The sequence below is a fragment of the Anomaloglossus baeobatrachus genome, chromosome 2 (genome assembly GCF_048569485.1).
Source record: "Anomaloglossus baeobatrachus isolate aAnoBae1 chromosome 2, aAnoBae1.hap1, whole genome shotgun sequence".
Classification (NCBI taxonomy): Eukaryota; Metazoa; Chordata; class Amphibia; order Anura; family Aromobatidae; genus Anomaloglossus; species Anomaloglossus baeobatrachus.
In genome coordinates, this window is record NC_134354.1 from 226,452,974 (window position 1) to 226,471,947 (window position 18,974).

Here is an 18,974-nt window from a genome sequence, read left to right on the forward strand (position 1 = left end):
AGCTACTCTCTCTACTTACTGTTTTTCCGCCTCCAGGCCTGTGAACTCCTCGGTGGGCAGAGCCAACCGCCTGGCTCCACCCCCCTGGTGTGGACATCAAACCTGGAGGGAGGTGACAAGGGTTTTGAAGTTTGGTTGCTGTCACCTTTTTAGGGAGGGGGGGGGTGTGTGCATGGGACTACCTGACTAGTCCAGGGTGTCACATTTGTCTAATTCATGTCAAACTGTGGAGTTCCCTCACCACCACTGCCCCCTCAAGTGCGAAAATCCCCGGTCTTCCTGAATCGGCCCATTGTCTGCACATACCCAAAGGAAGCAGCTGTCTGAAGTGCATTTTTCTTGAAAAACTCATTGGATAATTCCGCCTCCTTCTAGTAAACCTACCCAGAGGGGAAATTCACAATTTTTTATGTGGATCTGCCAGATTCCAAAAATGCTTCTAGAAAACACATGCACAAAGATGTGACGTCTACCATTTTTACGCCATTCTTACCTCTGCTCTGATATATGGGTGCGGATGGGGCAATTAAGCCAAAATTGTACTGACGTATTGCAACATAAAGCACAAACAATCAAATGATCGAAGGCCGAGACCCCTTGGGGGACTAAAAAAATAACTCAAGAATAATAAAAATGTTTTTCAAAACAAAAAAGTTTTAATTGTTCCAATTTTCAACATCCGAAAATATTGAAAAAATTAATTATACATATATAGGTAGTGATGCATCCGTAAAGGCCCAATCTATGAAAATATAAAAATTATTAACCTATATAGTTAACTTTATAAAGGAAAAAAATCAGAAGTGCGGTATTTCAGTCACTGCAACCCGAGAAAGTAATAAAAACACATTTGTACCCCAAAATGGTATCAATAAAAATAACCAATCGTCAAGTAAAAAATAAGGCATGTCGATGTAAAACTTAACAATGTTATAGCTCTTAGAAGAAGACGACGTGGGAACAAAAGTATAAAAAAATGTTTTAAAAAAAATAAAAAAAAAAGGGGGCTGGTCAGGCAGGAGTTGAAAAGAGACTTCATTAGACAACGGCTTTCCTGACCATCCTACTTTGGGGACAATTTTCTTCTGTTACTTACATCCCTCTTACCTGTCATTTTCTGAACTCTTATCAACCACAGACCACACCAAATGTAAAGTAGCAGTGCCATTACCTTGTTATCCCCTACACCTGTGTAAATGTAAGTGTGGTGCAGTGTCAGTGTGTTAGTACACTCACCTATCACCGCTTTCTCCGCTTCAGACTCTCTGGAGCACACTGCGTGTCAGGTGTCACCCAGAAACTGATTTTACACTGTATCTTTAGAGCATCAGAACGTGGCCTGGTAGGGTACAATTGTAAAAGTCACTGCCGCCTCATGCATGGAGCACAGTGAGATCCACAGTCAGGATTGCTGTAATAGGACTTAGAAAAGGAGCAGAATGGCGCTAGACACTGGAGAAAGCGTCGGTAGGTGAGTATTATAGCACACTGACACTGCACCTACAGTACATGGCTGTAACTGCCCCCTGTACCGATAGCCTCCTCTAATGCTGAGCGGCTGTCAGTCAGTCTGTAAGGCGTAATTACCACCGCCACTCTCAATACACAGAGTGGTGACTGAACCCATGAAGGCGCCACCCCCATAACTGAAGCCTGAACACTAACGGGAGAATTAAAGTTAAAGGGAACCAATCACCAGGATTTTCGTATATAACAGTGCTATACTGGCACTATCAGGCTGATTATCTACAGACCATAAGTGGTCAGCTCGGATGTTTAGGCTTTCAAATCCAACAAAGTAAAGTTTAAAAAAAATCGGCAGCTGCTTGAGTGACAGCAGCTGAGGATCAGATAATACCTGGGTGGGTAATCATATGAATTGCCGCCCCCCTGCCTGTTGTTCCTCCCTCTCTCTGTTCTCTATGCTAATTTTACTATTCATTAATTTCTTCACTAAGATGGCGACGAAGTTGGCGCCTGCACATAGCGCTTATCTCCGGCGCCATCTTTGTGAAGATCATTTTACCCCCTGCTATTCTATTCTTGCGGCTGAGAGGTCGGCGCATGTGCCCTCGCTTCTTCTGCTCTCGTTTGTGAATGCAGGGCGCGTACAGTCACAAAAGAAGCAGAGAACAGCTGATCAGAGGACGCGTTTAGCAACAGAAGAGGACACCGTGCCAGCACAGCGGCACTGACGTCACGCGGTTAGGTGAGTCCATTGTTAACTTACCTCATCTGACCCCGTGCCGTGCGATCCGATGTCGCTGGCACGCTGCTGTCGGCTTGTTCCTCCGGTCTGTCGCGTCCTCAAATCAGCTGTTTCAGGGGGCGGCCTCCACTTCTGTTGTGACCGTGCGCGCTCCTGCGGTGGCAACAAGAGCAGAAGAAGTGAGGGCGCATGCGTCGCCCTCTCAGCCGCAAGAATAGAATAGCAGGGGGTATCACGATCTTCACAAAGATGGTGCTGGAGATAAGCGCTATGCGCAGGCACCAACGCCATCTTAGTGAAGAAATTAGTGAATAGTAAAATTAGCATAAAGAACAGAGAGAGGGAAGAAAAACATGCAGGGGGGCGACAATCATATGATTACCCACCCAGGTATTATCTGCACGGTTGCAACTGCCACTCAAGAAGCTGATGCTTTTTTAACCTTTACTTTGTTGGATTTGAAAGCCTAAACATCCGAGCTGCCCACTACAGGTATGTATAGAATCAGCCTGATAGTGCCAGTATAGCACTGGCTGTAGCTTATATACGAAAATCCTGGTGATTGGTTCCCTTTAATTTCCACCCGACAGTGGGGTTTAATGTGCAGGCTCAGAATGCTATTAACCTGCAGATTAACCCCATATCTGCATGTTAATAGGGCTTTTCCACGCAACAGGTTTCCTTTAACTTGGCAGGGAAGCAGCCTGTAAAAACAAAACTCTTACAACTTAATAGCAAAAATGATTTATATCCCCAAAGGTGAAGTAGCTAAAGCCTCATTCACACATCAACATTTGTATGCCAAAACCAGGCGTGCGTCCAAAACACAGAACAGGGGTCAACGGTGAATTATAGTTTCTGTGTATGTTCCTGGCTCTGGCATACAAGCACTGATGGATAATACTGATATGTGAATGAGGCCTTAAAGGGTTTTCCCACAAACAAAATTAAAGTTGATTTTAATCATTAGATCTTGGAATAATAATAATTTATACAATTGGATGTGATTAAAAAAATGTTCCTGTGCCGAGATCTTATATATGTGTCCCTGCTATGTACTGTGTAATGGCTGTGTCTGACCGTACAGGGACATGGTCTGATCATACCACAGGTCCTGCGCCTCGGCGGAAGCAAAACAAAGTATACAGGCATTACATCACGGGATCATAGCTGATTCTTTTTGTGAGGTAAAACACTTTCCTGCCTGTTTTAACAAATGTTTTACCTCAAAGAATTATTTTTGATCCCATGCTGTAATGTATTTATACTCTTTTGTGTCCTCCCCTGCCCAGGAGATGTGGTATGGTCAGACCATGTCCTGTATGGTCAGACACGGCCATTACACAGCACATAGCAGGGGCACATATATAAGGTAATCTCAGCATAGGGACATTTTTCATACACTTCCAATTGTATAAATTATTATTATTCCAATATCTGTTAATTAAAATGAACTTTGCCATTGGGACGGCCCCTGTAAGGGGTGTGCGCTCCTCCCAGCCAGGCTGCTGTCTATCACGCCGGTGTCAGGGGCCTCGGTGACGTCACGAGCGGTCACGTGACAGCAGTCTTCCCGATCGGGCAGGTGTAGGGATACACGGGGGCGGTGCTGGATCAGCACATGGGAGGGAGAGGGGCCATGCTGGAAGTGACACCGCTGACAGCTCACTGTTATCACACTGCGGCAGCGCCAGCCGTGTACAGGAGCACAGAGCAGGCAGTAGGCCGGCTGGGAGTAGTAGTCCTGGCACTGATACAGCACATGATAGGCCCGCGGGCATCGATTACCTTAGTCTGCACATGTTGGAGCTCCCAGTCAGGTCTCAGCTCCCGGATTAGACTCAGGGCGCCAGGAATGACGTTCTGTTCATCCACAGCAATGCTGAGAGCGCGCACTGTGGAGCTGTCACTGTGACACTGCTGCTCACCCATCCCCTGCTCGCTCTGAGACCTGGGCCCCCTCCTCAGGTGGGAAATACCCACTGGAGGGGGGAGTGGGCCGGCACTTGCCACCCAGTGTCACCCTTCCCTGTGAGGGAGGAGAGCAGTGAGAAGAGCGTAGGAACCAGATAGCACGGGGCTCCCCCTGCTGGCTGCTATGTGCAGGACAGTGCGCTGACCGCAAGGTGCAGGACCGAGATGTCACTCACAGCAGACCTCATGGGCATTATATCAATAGGTCACAGGAGGGGACTGTGCAGACACATGAGGTACTATAGTGATCATCCCCTCATAGGCATTATATAGCTGGTCACAGGAGGGGACTGTGCAGACACATGAGGTACTATAGTGATCATCCCCTCATAGGCATTATATAGCTAGGTCACAGGAGGGGACTGTGCAGACACATGAGGTACTATAGTGATCATCCCCTCATAGGCATTATATAGCTAGGTCACAGGAGGGGACTGTGCAGACACATGAGGTACTATAGTGATCATCCCCTCATAGGCATTATATAGCTAGGTCACAGGAGGGGACTGTGCAGACACATGAGGTACTATAGTGATCATCCCCTCATAGGCATTATATAGCTAGGTCACAGGAGGGGACTGTGCAGACACATGAGGTACTATAGTGATCATCCCCTCATAGGTATTATATAGCTAGGTCACAGGAGGGGACTGTGCAGACACATGAGGTACTATAGTGATCATCCCCTACATAGACATTATATAGCTGGTCACAGGAGGGGACTGTGCAGACACATGAGGTACTATAGTGATCATCCCCACATAGGCATTATATCAATAGGTCACAGGAGGGGACTGTGCAGACACATGAGGTACTATAGTGATCATCCCCACATAGGCATTATATCAATAGGTCACAGGAGGGGACTGTGCAGACACATGAGGTACTATAGTGATCATCCCCACATAGGCATTATATCAATAGGTCACAGGAGGGGGCTGTGCAGACACATGAGGTACTATAGTGATCATCCCCACATAGGCATTATATAGCTAGGTCACAGGATCGGACTGTGCAGACACATGAGGTACTATAGTGATCATCCCCACATAGGCATTATATAGCTGGTCACAGGAGGGGACTGTGCAGACACATGAGGTACTATAGTGATCATCCCCACATAGGCATTATATAGCTAGGTCACAGGAGGGGACTGTGCAGACACATGAGGTACTATAGTGATCATCCCCCACATAGACATTATATAGCTGGTCACAGGAGCGGACTGTGCAGACACATAGGGTACTATAGTGATCATCCCCACATAGGCATTATATCAATAGGTCACAGGAGGGGACTGTGCAGACACATGAGGTACTATAGTGATCATCCCCACATAGGCATTATATCAATAGGTCACAGGAGGGGACTGTGCAGACACATGAGGTACTATAGTGATCATCCCCACATAGGCATTATATCAATAGGTCACAGGAGGGGGCTGTGCAGACACATGAGGTACTATAGTGATCATCCCCACATAGGCATTATATAGCTAGGTCACAGGAGCGGACTGTGCAGACACATGAGGTACTATAGTGATCATCCCCTCATAGGCATTATATAGCTAGGTCACAGGAGGGGACTGTGCAGACACATGAGGTACTATAGTGATCATCCCCTCATAGGCATTATATAGCTAGGTCACAGGAGGGGACTGTGCAGACACATGAGGTACTATAGTGATCATCCCCTCATAGGCATTATATAGCTAGGTCACAGGAGGGGACTGTGCAGACACATGAGGTACTATAGTGATCATCCCCTCATAGGTATTATATAGCTAGGTCACAGGAGGGGACTGTGCAGACACATGAGGTACTATAGTGATCATCCCCTACATAGACATTATATAGCTGGTCACAGGAGGGGACTGTGCAGACACATGAGGTACTATAGTGATCATCCCCACATAGGCATTATATCAATAGGTCACAGGAGGGGACTGTGCAGACACATGAGGTACTATAGTGATCATCCCCACATAGGCATTATATCAATAGGTCACAGGAGGGGACTGTGCAGACACATGAGGTACTATAGTGATCATCCCCACATAGGCATTATATCAATAGGTCACAGGAGGGGGCTGTGCAGACACATGAGGTACTATAGTGATCATCCCCACATAGGCATTATATAGCTAGGTCACAGGAGCGGACTGTGCAGACACATGAGGTACTATAGTGATCATCCCCACATAGGCATTATATAGCTGGTCACAGGAGGGGACTGTGCAGACACATGAGGTACTATAGTGATCATCCCCTCATAGGCATTATATAGCTGGTCACAGGAGGGGACTGTGCAGACACATGAGGTACTATAGTGATCATCCCCTCATAGGCATTATATAGCTAGGTCACATGAGGGACTGTGCAGACACATGAGGTACTATATTGATCATCCCCACATAGGCATTATATAGCTGGGTCACAGGAGGGGACTGTGCAGACACATGAGGTACTATAGTGATCATCCCCACATAGGCATTATATAGCTGGGTCACAGGAGGGACTGTGCAGACACATAGGGCACTATAGTGATCATCCCATGACAGGCATTATATAGCTAGGTCACAGGAGAGGACTGTGCAGACACATAGGGTACTATAGTGATCATCCCCTCATAGGCATTATATAGCTAGGCCATAGGAGGGGACTGTGCAGACACATGGGGTACTATAGTGATCATCCCATGACAGGCATTGTACAGCTAGGTCACAGGAGGGGACTGTGCAGAAACATAGGGTACTATAGTGATCATTCCCTGATAGGTATTATATAGCTAGGTTATAGGAGGGGACTGTGCAGACACATAGGGTACTATAGTGATTATCCTCTCATAGCCATTATATAGCTGGTCACAGGAGGGAGCTGTGCAGACACATGAGGTACTATAGTGATTATTCTCTCATAGGTATTATATAGCTGGTCACAGGAGGGGGCTGTGCAGACACATGAGGTACTATAGTGATCATCCCCACATAGGCATTATATAGCTAGGTCACAGGAGGGGGCTGTGCAGAAACATAGGGTACTATAGTGACCATCCCATGACAGGCATTATATAGCTAGGTCACAGGAGAGGACTGTGCAGACACATAGGGTACTATAGTGATCATCCCCACATAGGCATTATATAGCTAGGTCATAGGAGGGGACTGTGCAGACACATAGGGTACTATAGTGATCATCCCCACATAGGCATTATATAGCTAGGTCATAGGAGGGGACTGTGCAGACACATAGGGTACTATAGTGATCATCCCCTCACAGGCATTATATAGCTAGGTCATAGGAGGGGACTGTGCAGACACATGAGGCTATGAGGGGATGATCACTATAGTACCCTATGTGTCTGCACAGTCCGCTCCTGTGACCTAGCTATATAATACCTATGAGGGGATGATCACTGTACTGCCCATGTGTCTTTGTGGCGCCCCTGGGCTTCAGGCGCCACAGGGTATTTCACCACTTTTCAGGGGTAATCTCTATCCCGGGTCAGGTGGGGATTAACCTGCCGGTGTCTTCACAAAACACACATCTACAACAATAAGGTGCTTACTCACAGGGGGTTGGACTAGGGCAGACAGGATAGTTAGCCATCACGAACCATGGGACTTTCCTGTCGCTAGGAGGACAACCACTGGGGGCGGGCACCACATGGGGTAGAAGTAGGTGCAACTGTGGCGCCCCAGGACCTGGTCGCCACAACAGCATTGCCCTTCCAAAGGGTTAATGCTGAGCCTGGAGGTAATGGGGAGGTCCATTGGCCAGCAAGTTTAACATCCCACGCAGTTCTCCCTCCGGCCAGCAGGGGGAGCTCTGAACCTGGAATTCCAGGGAGCATTCCTTAAGTCTGACCTGAGGGAGGAAGTAGCAGACAGTCTGTAGAGAGAAGTGATAGTGAGCAGACGCAGAGTGTGCTGTCCTGTGGATCTGGGGCCTAGAGCTAGACTAGCTTGGCCCAGGGAAGCAGGAGTAGCAGAGAGGCAGCGAAGAGACTCGGACATCGGAGTCTGTGGCCACCAGGGCTTAAAATACTCCCTGGTAGCCGAATCCGAAGGGCAGGAGAGCTGCAAGCACCTGACCCATAAACATCCCGAAGGTACAGCTGCAGCATCAGGGCCCGGTGTGGACTCCAGCAGAGATGCACCAGAGAGGCCCTGCGCAGCCTGCTACAGAGGGAAAGGGACGTACCATCGGTCCGAGCAGCAAAGAGGGCCATTGCTGGATTCAGAGAAGCAGGGTCCTATCATAACAAAGAAAAGCACAGGAGTAGGCCTCATACTCAGCTGGCCAGAAAGATCACCCCAAGTACTTCCACGCCGACCGGATCCCCATCACCACCTGTAATGGTCTCCCAGGACTGGACTGTTCCCAAAGTAAAAGAGGAAAAGGTAAAGAGACTGTTGTTTGTGCCTGGTTCTTTCATTGCCTGTCGGCCCTGTACCGTGTTAGCCACACAACACCATAGACTTTCACGAGCACTAACAGTGTCCCCGGGGCTCCGCTCCACCTGTGGGGAGCAGTACCACCATTGCTGCTATATCATCACCCTGGAGGCCTCACACAGCAGCGGCGGCTTAATAGCCGCAGACCACAGGTGGCGTCACGAACACAAACTTTATTCATCAAGCCACATATTCTACTGACACCCACCAGGGCCACGGAGCCGGGCCCAGCCACCACTGACTACCACCGGACTAGTCCGGCCCGGCACCGGGTGTCCCATAGCCCTGGGGTGGGCGAGTCAACTTTGGCGTCACGAACAGGATTTCATGCCCGGTCCCACCGGGTACTGTGCGTCTGCAGAAACTGTGCTTAAAAGACTGTGTTACTGTTTGCAAACTGCCGCCGCCATTAGCCTCGCCGAGCGCAGGAAGAAGGGGAGCGTGCCTGACAAAGAGCGCGAAGGGAGCGCGCCATCAGAGCAGAGCGCTGTTAACCCCGCGCGACCCAGAAGGGAATTTGAAAAGTGAACGAAGCCTGGTAAGGTTCACTAAGGGGGAAGAAGATGTCCGACTCGGAGGAAGGGCAGGTGGCTGCCATAGCCCGAGACGCCGCGGCACCAGCCGAAGCAATCCCAGTCGCCCCAGCCCCCGCTGTAGCGCCGGTAATGCCGATCACAATGCCGTACATCCCGGGAGCGGAATGGCTGCCGCAGTACTCCGGGGAGTCCCATACCTTGAGCGACTTCAGAGAAAGTCTGCACAGCTTGTTCCGGGTGTATCCGCTGACTGAGAGCCAGAAGGTGGGCATATTAATGGGGCAGCTAGCCGGCGCGGCCCAGCGTGAAGTGAAGTCCTGGCCTGATACAGATAAAGGGACAGCAACCCAGATACTGGCCAAGCTAAAGAGTACTTTTGACACCCGCACCGCAGCAGAAATAAAAATGAGATTCTTCGGGTGCAAACAACGGGCCACAGACAGCATAAGGGACTATGCCTTAAACTTTCAGGAGGCCCTGAAAGCAGTTAAACAGGTGGACCCAGAGAGTGTACGTGAAGAAGACAAACTCCTAACTGAGCAGTTCATAGAGGGGCTCCTGTCAGATGCCCACAGGACCCAGCTGCGTATCATGGTCCTGCAGAACCCTGCTTTGGACTTTGCAAAGTTTAAGGACCAGGCCATCCGGGTACTGAGAGAATCTAGACCGAATGACCCAGTACCCCTCCGGCCTCTTGCTATCACGTACCCCGGGGTGGTGCCTGCAACACGAGCCGCTGCAGGGGCTGAGGCGCAGTCCCTGGATAAGGACCCCACTGCAGAGCTCAGACAGCAGGTCCAGGAGCTGACCAAGACTGTAGCTGCCCTTGCCAAGACCGTGCAGTCTCTACAAGTGACCCCATCGCCTGCAAGAATCGAGTTGGCCTCCAGCCCAGATGACGTCCCATGGATGCGACAGAGGAGGATTCCGCCGACCCGAGGAAAAGATACAGACCGGTATGATTCAACGGGACAACCGATCTGCCGCCGCTGCAGCCAGGCGGGCCACATTGCACGACACTGTCCTTTAAATGGGCCGAGCCTGGGGCCAGGAGCCAACCCCCAGGTGTAAGGAAGCCCGGCTCAACCCCCAGCCGCAGCAAGTATGTGGGAGGACGACCGGTCCTTCCTATTGTGCTGGATGGGATCCCTTTGAATGCCCTCCTGGATACGGGGTCCCAGGTAACAACCATCCCTTATAAACTGTACAAAAGATATTGGGCTGATTCAGACATTGACCATGGCCCAGATGATGATTTAACAATTGTGGCCAGTAATGGTCAGCCCTTACCTCAAATTGGGTATAAAGAAGTAACCATTAAAGTGGGGCGGGTAGAATTGCCATGTCAGGGGATGATAATTGTAGATATTGATCGCAAAGAATCTGACCCACTGCTAACCATTGGTACAAATGTGATAGAAAATTGTATTGCCGAAGTGATAATTTTGTTGCAACAGGCGTCTGAAACTGCCAGCTCCGGGCAGCAGCGTGTCCTACAGAGGGAGATCAGAGCCCTGATGAGGAGGCAGCAGGTAGAGCTGGCCGGAGGAGAAATTGGCAGTGTGAGGGTAAGTGACCCCCTCCCCATTGCAATACCCCCAAGAAGTGAAATGTTGATATGGTGTCGGGCAGCAATAGGCCTCAAGGGTCAGGATTACCATGCCTTGGTAGAACCGGTGTATTCAGACAGTAGGCCTGGAGTCCTGATAGCCAGAGGGGTAGCAGACGTTCGCAAGGGGAGAGTGCCCGTCCGTGTCCTGAATTGTGGGGAGGAGGAAGCCAAATTGCCCCGGTACGCCACTGTAGCAAAACTGTACACTGTCAGCAACAATACCATCAAAGCAGTGGAACCCTTGATCCCGTCCGACCAGGCGGAAGACAATGGCTCCAAGGGGCAGCTGGAAGACTGGTGCCAAAAATTACATGTGGGCACCGACTCCACCCCCTCACACCAAAAGCATGGGGTTTACCGGGTGGTACAGGAGTACGAGCGGGTCTTCAGCAAACACCCCCTAGATTTTGGGCAGGTGAAAGGGGTTAAACATCAAATCCCCACGGGTGATCATCATCCCATTAAAGAGAGATACCACCCTGTACCCCCCGCACAGTATCAGCGTGCCAAAGAGATGTTACGGGAAATGAAGGAGACTGGGGTTATGAGAGATAGTTGTAGCCCCTGGGCAGCTCCACTAGTGCTCGTAAAGAAAAAAGATGGTACAATGAGAATGTGCGTAGATTACAGGCAAATTAACCGCATTACACATAAAGATGCTTATCCACTACCCAGAATAGAGGAGTCACTAACAGCCTTAAAGTCAGCTAACTATTTCTCCACCTTGGATCTCACCAGTGGGTATTGGCAGGTTCCCGTGGCAGAGGCGGACAAGGAGAAGACTGCATTCACGACACCAATGGGCCTCTGCGAGTTCAACTGTATGCCATTCGGGCTCTGCAACGCCCCAGGGACATTCCAAAGGTTGATGGAGTGCTGCTTGGGCCACCACAACTTTGAAACCGTGCTGTTGTACCTGGATGACGTCATAGTCTACTCCAAGACTTATGAAGACAACCTGAGGCACTTAGCAGAAGTGTTTGAGTCCTTGTCGAAATATGGCCTGAAGATAAAGCCGTCCAAATGTCACCTCTTGAAGCCAAAGGTACAGTACCTGGGTCATGTGGTCAGCGCAGAAGGTGTGGCACCTGATCCGGAGAAAGTCACCGTAATCAAGGACTGGCCAAGACCCACCACGGTAAAGGAGGTGCGGCAGTTCCTTGGGCTGGTGGGCTACTACCGAAGGTTCATTGATGGTTTCACAAAGATAGCAGCGCCCCTTCAAGATCTCCTGGTGGGCCAGCCAAAGCAGGCTAAGAAGCAGAGCCCTCCATTTGAATGGAGCAGCCAAATAGAAACATCCTTTGTCCGGCTGAAAGGGGCTCTCACGGGAGAAGAAATTCTGGCCTAACCTGACTACAGCCAGACGTTTGTACTGTATACAGACGCCAGCAACGTGGGACTAGGAGCAGTTCTGTCCCAGGTGCAGGGAGGCAGAGAGAGGGTGATCGCTTACGCCAGTAGGAAGCTTCGGCCCACAGAAAGGAATCCAGAAAACTACAGTTCCTTCAAGCTGGAGTTCCTCACTATTGTTTGGGCAGTGACTGAACGCTTCAAGCACTATCTGGCATCGGCCAAGTTCACCATCTTCACGGACAACAATCCGTTGACACATCTGGCAACAGCCAAGTTAGGTGCGTTGGAACAGCGATGGATGGCCCGGCTGTCTAACTTTGACTTTACCATCAAGTACCGGGCTGGCAAGAAGAATAACAATGCTGATGCGCTGTCCAGAATGCCTCACTTACCCGAGTCTGGAGAAGACCTGGATGAACTCGAAGAGATAGAGTTACCGGCTTTCCATCACCAAGGTGTTTCCCAGTGTGAGCATGCTGTAGGAGTGAAGCGCTCGAGCCAGCACGAGGTCTCGGTCAACCTATTACTCCACCATAATTGGGAAGAGACACAGAACGGTGACCCGGCCGTGCGATTGGTCAAAGAAAAGCTAGCACAAGCTGAGACCCATCTTGGCCCAGATGCTCCAGAAGAAGCCCAGCAGCTGTGGAAGGAGAGGGGACGACTGTTCACATACCAAGGCAAGCTCTGCAAGAGATATGTCAACTGGCGAACGAATGAACTCGTCTGGCAGATAGTGGTCCCACAGAGGGATGCTCCAATGGTCCTAGCAGCTTATCATGGTAATGCAGGACACTTCGGGTGGAAGAAGTTGGAGACCCTACTCCGTGATCGGTTCTACTGGGTGCACATGAGAAAGACAGTCGAGAAGTGGTGCCGAGACTGTGGTCCGTGTAACCTGAGGCGGAAAGATGATGCCAGCCAGAGGTCTCCCCTACAGCCAATTGTCACGAAGCAGCCCCTGGAGTTGGTGGCCCTGGACCACGTGAAGTTAACACCAAGCCGGTCAGGCTATGTGTACGCCCTCACCATTGTGGACCATTACTCTCGTTTCCTGGTAGTAGTGCCCGTGAAGGACCAGACAGCCAGAACAGCAGCTAGAGCATTTCAGGCATACTTTTGTCGACCTCACGGTTACCCTGAAAGGGTACTGACTGATCAAGGTCCTGCATTCGAGGCAGAAGTGTTCCAAGAGTTCTGTAACATGTACGGTTGTAAGAAAATCAGAACCACACCGTACCACCCCCAAACCAATGGATTGTGCAAGAAGATGAACCATGTGGTTATTGATATGCTCAAGACTCTACCTCTGGAAGAAAGAAACCAATGGCCAGAGAAGTTACCAGATCTGGTAGACCTGTACAACCATATCCCGGTAAATTCGACCAACTGCAGCCCTGCTTACCTGATGCGAGCAAGACCTGGCAAGTTACCTGTAGACTTTGAGATGGGGACTGTGTCACCTGAAGCGGTTCAGGAGATAGAAGATTGAGATACAGAGCGACAACAGCAGTACCGCAAGGTCCAGGAATGCGTAGAAAGGAGCCTGTCTCAAGCAAGAACGAGACAAGAGCAGCATTACAATCAAACAGCTCCAGCAACTCCCTTAGCACCTGGAGAACAGGTCCTCAAGAAAAAGCGGAGGGCGCATAAATTAGATGATCAGTGGGAGAATGAACCCTACACCATTATCCCCTCCAACTTTGACAATAGTAAGGTATGCCTCATAAGCAAAGATGAAGGCAAGACCTATCAAGCAGTTTCTCGAGACCGCCTGAAAGCATGCCCCGAACGGTGCAGAATCCAAAAAGAAGTAGAAGAAGTACAAGAATGTCCCCAAAGTCCAGAAAAAGAGGAAGAGATGATCCAAACAATCCTTGGAAAATTCCCCAAAACTTGGACCCGAATAAACAATGCCATAGTGGTACCAGTGTTGACGTTCCCGCAGTTGGTCGAGCCAGAAACAGAAGAGGTTCCAGATCCACCTAAAGAACCGTCCGCTCCAACACGAGATGACACGCCAGCAGTGGAACAGGAGAATCAACCCCCTGTCAGTGGTGAACCTGTCATACCCTTGGCGACTCTTAGACCACATAGGCAATCATCACGCTTACCTATCAGGGTTAGGCCTACCTGTAGTGCTGAGGTAGAAGACACACCAAGTAGTCAGGGACAAACACCAGAGCTACGCAGGTCTCAACGCAGCACTCGGGGACAGCCCCCTCCAAGGTATAGAGAGTAAAAAGAAAGAGTACTTATTAGAATGTAAATAGTTATGTGAAATGTCTGTAATGTTGTGTACAAAATGTTTTTCTTTTTTGATTGAGAAAATAGACAATTGGGCCACTGGACTATGGGTGGCCAACACCTAGCTGTACATAGTTAGCACCAGTGTGCTCAGCACCCCTGAAGAAAAACCCGTCCGGCGTGCATAGAGTGGGGTCATCAATGCTCTGACGCACGCCCAGAGCCTACGTTGGGGGTTTTATCGTGGCGGGTCCCCCATGGAGCAGTGTAATGGACACCCGGCAGGGAGCCACACTGGACTCTTATAGTTGTTTAAGGTTGTAACATGTATGTCTTGTTTTGTTTTCTACAGTCCGGGAGTACTGAATTTAACTAAGGGGGAGTGTGGCACCCCAGGACCTGGTCGCCACAACAGCATTGCCCTTCCAAAGGGTTAATGCTGAGCCTGGAGGTAATGGGGAGGTCCATTGGCCAGCAAGTTTAACATCCCACGCAGTTCTCCCTCCGGCCAGCAGGGGGAGCTCTGAACCTGGAATTCCAGGGAGCATTCCTTAAATCTGACCTGAGGGAGGAAGTAGCAGACAGTCTGTAGAGAGAAGTGATAGTGAGCAGACGCAGAGTGTGCTGTCCTGTGGATCTGGGGCCTAGAGCTAGAGTAGCTTGGCCCAGGGAAGCAGGAGTAGCAGAGAGGCAGCGAAGAGACTCGGACATCGGAGTCTGTGGCCACCAGGGCTTAAAATACTCCCTGGTAGCCGAATCCGAAGGGCAGGAGAGCTGCAAGCACCTGGCCCATAAACATCCCGAAGGTACAGCTGCAGCATCAGGGCCCGATGTGGACTCCAGCAGAGAAGCACCAGAGAGGGCCTGCGCAGCCTGCTACAGAGGGAAAGGGACGTACCATCGGTCCCAGCAGCAAAGAGGGCCATTGCTGGATTCAGAGAAGCAGGGTCCTATCATAACAAAGAAAAGCACAGGAGTAGGCCTCATACTCAGCTGGCCAGAAAGATCACCCCAAGTACTTCCAGGCTGACCGGATCCCCATCACCACCTGTAACGGTCTCCCAGGACTGGACTGTTCCCAAAGTAAAAGAGGAAAAGGTAAAGAGACTGTTGTTTGTGCCTGGTTCTTTCATTGCCTGTCGGCCCTGCACCGTGTTAGCCACACAACACCATAGACTTTCACGAGCACTAACAGTGTCCCCGGGGCTCCGCTCCACCTGTGGGGAGCAGTACCACCATTGCTGCTATATCATCACCCTGGAGGCCTCACACAGCAGCGGCGGCTTAATAGCCGCAGACCACAGGTGGCGTCACGAACACAAACTTTATTCATCAAGCCACATATTCTACTGACACCCACCAGGGCCACGGAGCCGGGCCCAGCCACCACTGACTACCACCGGACTAGTCCGGCCCGGCACCGGGTGTCCCATAGCCCTGGGGTGGGCGAGTCACAACCATCACACTTAGGCTATGTGCCCACGGGCGCTCGTACCTGCGGATGTATCTGCAGGTACGAGCGCATGTTTCCCGCAGCTGCCCGACGGCGTCCGCAGTTATTTTTAGCTGCTAGATTACAGCGGAATAGCTGCGGGAAACATGCGGACATTCATGCGGCTTACCTGCGTACGTCCCGACCTCTTATCTCCATAGCGGAGGGCCGGGACATCCGCAGGTAATTCCGCATGAATAATTGACATGCAATTATACATGCGGATGCCTACATCCGCAGCATGTCCGGCAGCCGCACTTTCCGCAGCGTGGACACAGCACTCCCCATGTCCCATAAGATAACATGGGGAGTGACTGTACATGCTAAAACCTGCGGATTTATCTGGAAAATCCAGAAAAATCCGCATTTTTTTCGCGACAAAATCCGCAGAAACAAGCTCCCGTGGGCACATAGCCTTACAGCAGAACCTTCCTGGGCACAGCTTGGGATAACATCTAGCACTGACAACTGCAGTTAGTGTTTCTCTCTCTTCGTGGACCCGTGGCTTGGAACAGGAGGCTCGGTCCCGATTCCGGATACCAACCGAGGGACACTTCACTAAAAGACTTTCACGGGCACTGGTAGTGACCGCCGACTATCCGGGATCGTGGCAGAGATCGGTACTCTGGGCCAGTGTCTGAACAACTTCTGATTAAAAGACCTGGAACCGCAGCCCCTGTCTCTGCCTCTCCTTTACAAGCGCCAGCGCCGCGGCTCCAGCAGGGACTTCCACCACCCCCGTCATCCTCCCCAGGGTAATCCCGCTCCTTCTGTGGGGAGCAACATCATCCCGGCTGCACCCAACATCTACCTCGGTGGGAGACCCTGTTGTGGCAGCCCCCATTTCTGGTCACGTACCACAGGTGGTGTCACGATCATCTAATAGACTTTCCTAACCGTAACTACCACCCCCATCCTCGATCCTGCCTCCCTACCACCCTCCAACCCTCCTTTCTGTATGCCTTGGTCCACTGGAACCGAGCCAGGCCACCCCATGACGACACAGAGGATCTGCACCCCCGGCCTGGCAATGAGTAGGTTAAAACACCTGCCCCATTGGGCGCTACATCTGCACAGTCCCCTCCTATGACCTAGCTATATAATGCCTATGATGGGATGATCACCATACTGCCCTGAGGGGATAATCACTATAGGTATTATATAGCTAGGTCATAGGAGGGGGACTGTGTCTCGGACGTGTACCGCCCCAGCAGCGGTCGAACCGCTTGGATCCGGGTGTCGCTACTCCGTGGCCCTAGGGTCACCGGACCTGGGGGCTCGGGGTCACTCCGAAACGTGATGGGGGGTTATTTACAGAGGAGTTAGGTAGTTCGTGACGACACCCGTGGTGTGCGGTAATAGAAAGTACCGCCGCTGCCATTGGGAGTACCCGGGGTGATGGAGTGGGGCAGCCAGATGATGTTACCCTCCACGGGTAGGGAAAGGCACTGGGACCCTGGATGGTGGGATGGATTGCAGGGGAAGCGCAGACTCGCTGGTAGCAGGGGTTAATCAGGTACTCACTCAGAAGGAAAGCAGACACTGACAACGTGGTAAACCAAGTCTCTGGGTGCCGCTGCCCTCTTGGGGGAGCTCGTCTGGGTTCCGTCCCCTGCAGCACTGCCTGATGGTCTGGTGCCTGTCTCCGTGCACAGAATTTTAGAAGTGTCCAAGTGGCCCGTGAGCTTGAAGCTGTCCGGGACCCGCTCCCTACTATGGGTAGTAGAGGAGCTTACGCTTGGGATTTCAGTAGGCTGCTTTCTTTGGAAAGTCCTATCCGCCCCGTTGCGCTAGTGGTCCCGATCTCTGAGCTTCATGGGAACAGTCCATAAAGGCCCTGTCCTCCACAGGTTAGTTGCCGGGTTGCTTGAAGCCTCTCCTCAACCTAGGGTCCAGTACCCTGACGTGCTTTTGTACCGTCACCGTGCCAGCGGCCGAGCTGCTCGGATCCGGAACAGCGTTGGCTCCAGGGGTCTCCAGACTCGGGGGGTTCGTGTGGACACTCGAGTTTGAAAAGGGGAGTATGTACAGGGGAGTTAGAAGTTCGTGACGCCACCCACGGTGCATGATAAGGTGGGATACCACCGCTGCTGTTGGGGAAAGGGGGAGCCCGGTGGCGATGGTACGGCAGCAAGGTGTTTAAGCCCTCCGTGGGTAGGGGGTTTGTGCCCCGGGGCCCGGTGTTGGTGGTGCAGGAGTGGGGTGCCGTTGGGAAAAGGAAGGGTTTCTGCGTACTCGCTCAGTCCAAGAATACTGACACCGACAGCTTGTAAACCAGAATTCTGAGCACCGCTGCAGCAAGGAGGGAGCACGCTTGGATCCGTGCCCTTGGTGTTGCTTGTTAGCCTGTGGCCTTTTCCGTGGCACCTTGTTCACTGTTTGGACCCTATAGTGTGGAACTAGTCGGGTCCCGCTCACCCATATGGCTAACGGAGTGAGCTTGCTTTCAGGGTTTACGCTTGGGATTTGGTGGACTGTGTTTTGTAGGGAAAGTCCTATCCCATCAGTGCGCTAGTACCCCCGATTTTGGAGCGGGTGAGGGATGAATCTTGAAGACTTCACCCCCGTCAGGTAAATTACCAGGACGCTTGAAGCTACTTCCCGGTCTAGGGTCCGTCGTGCCCTGGCCCCTGCCCGGAGATGGCTCAAGGCCGCTGGCTGCCCTCCTCAGCAATCCGTGCCCCTTGACACGATCCCCTGCGACCAGGGTTCCAGCTCCTACCAGGCCCAGACCAACGTCTGCCACCTAGTGCTCAAGGAGCCCTGCTCCAACACGGTGACCTCTCCCTTTGAGAGTCACCACTCAACCTCCTACTCCTTCCACTCCTTTTTCAGTTCTCTTTCACCTTTTCACTTTCCCCTACCAACCTCCCAAGTGGGTGGCCCTATTCCCTTCAGGCCCCCCAATGATGTGTCTGGTGGGTGTATCTGGTGGGTGTGGTGACCTGATAGGCCAGGGCGTCACACTTTTGGCCCCAGACCGGCTTTTGGACTGCAGCTGCCGACCGTCCTCCTCGACTAGCCAGGCACCCAGTCCCAATATCCCGCAACTGGATCTCCGACTCCTCCGGGTCCAGACCACTGTCTTTGAC

The 18,974-nt window shown here is 51.3% G+C and overlaps 1 protein-coding gene across 1 annotated transcript in view; it reads right to left on the reverse strand.

Annotated features, from left to right (window-relative positions):
- Nucleotides 1-4,263, reverse strand: part of ETNK2 (ethanolamine kinase 2) — an 89,679-nt gene extending 85,416 nt beyond the window's left edge. The window contains exon 1 of the mRNA XM_075335641.1: nt 3,998-4,263. Coding sequence (XP_075191756.1) covers nt 3,998-4,141 — 144 coding nt within the window. The 5' untranslated portion in view covers nt 4,142-4,263. The remainder of the gene's footprint in view (nt 1-3,997) is intronic.
- Between the last annotated feature and the right edge of the window lie 14,711 nt (nt 4,264-18,974).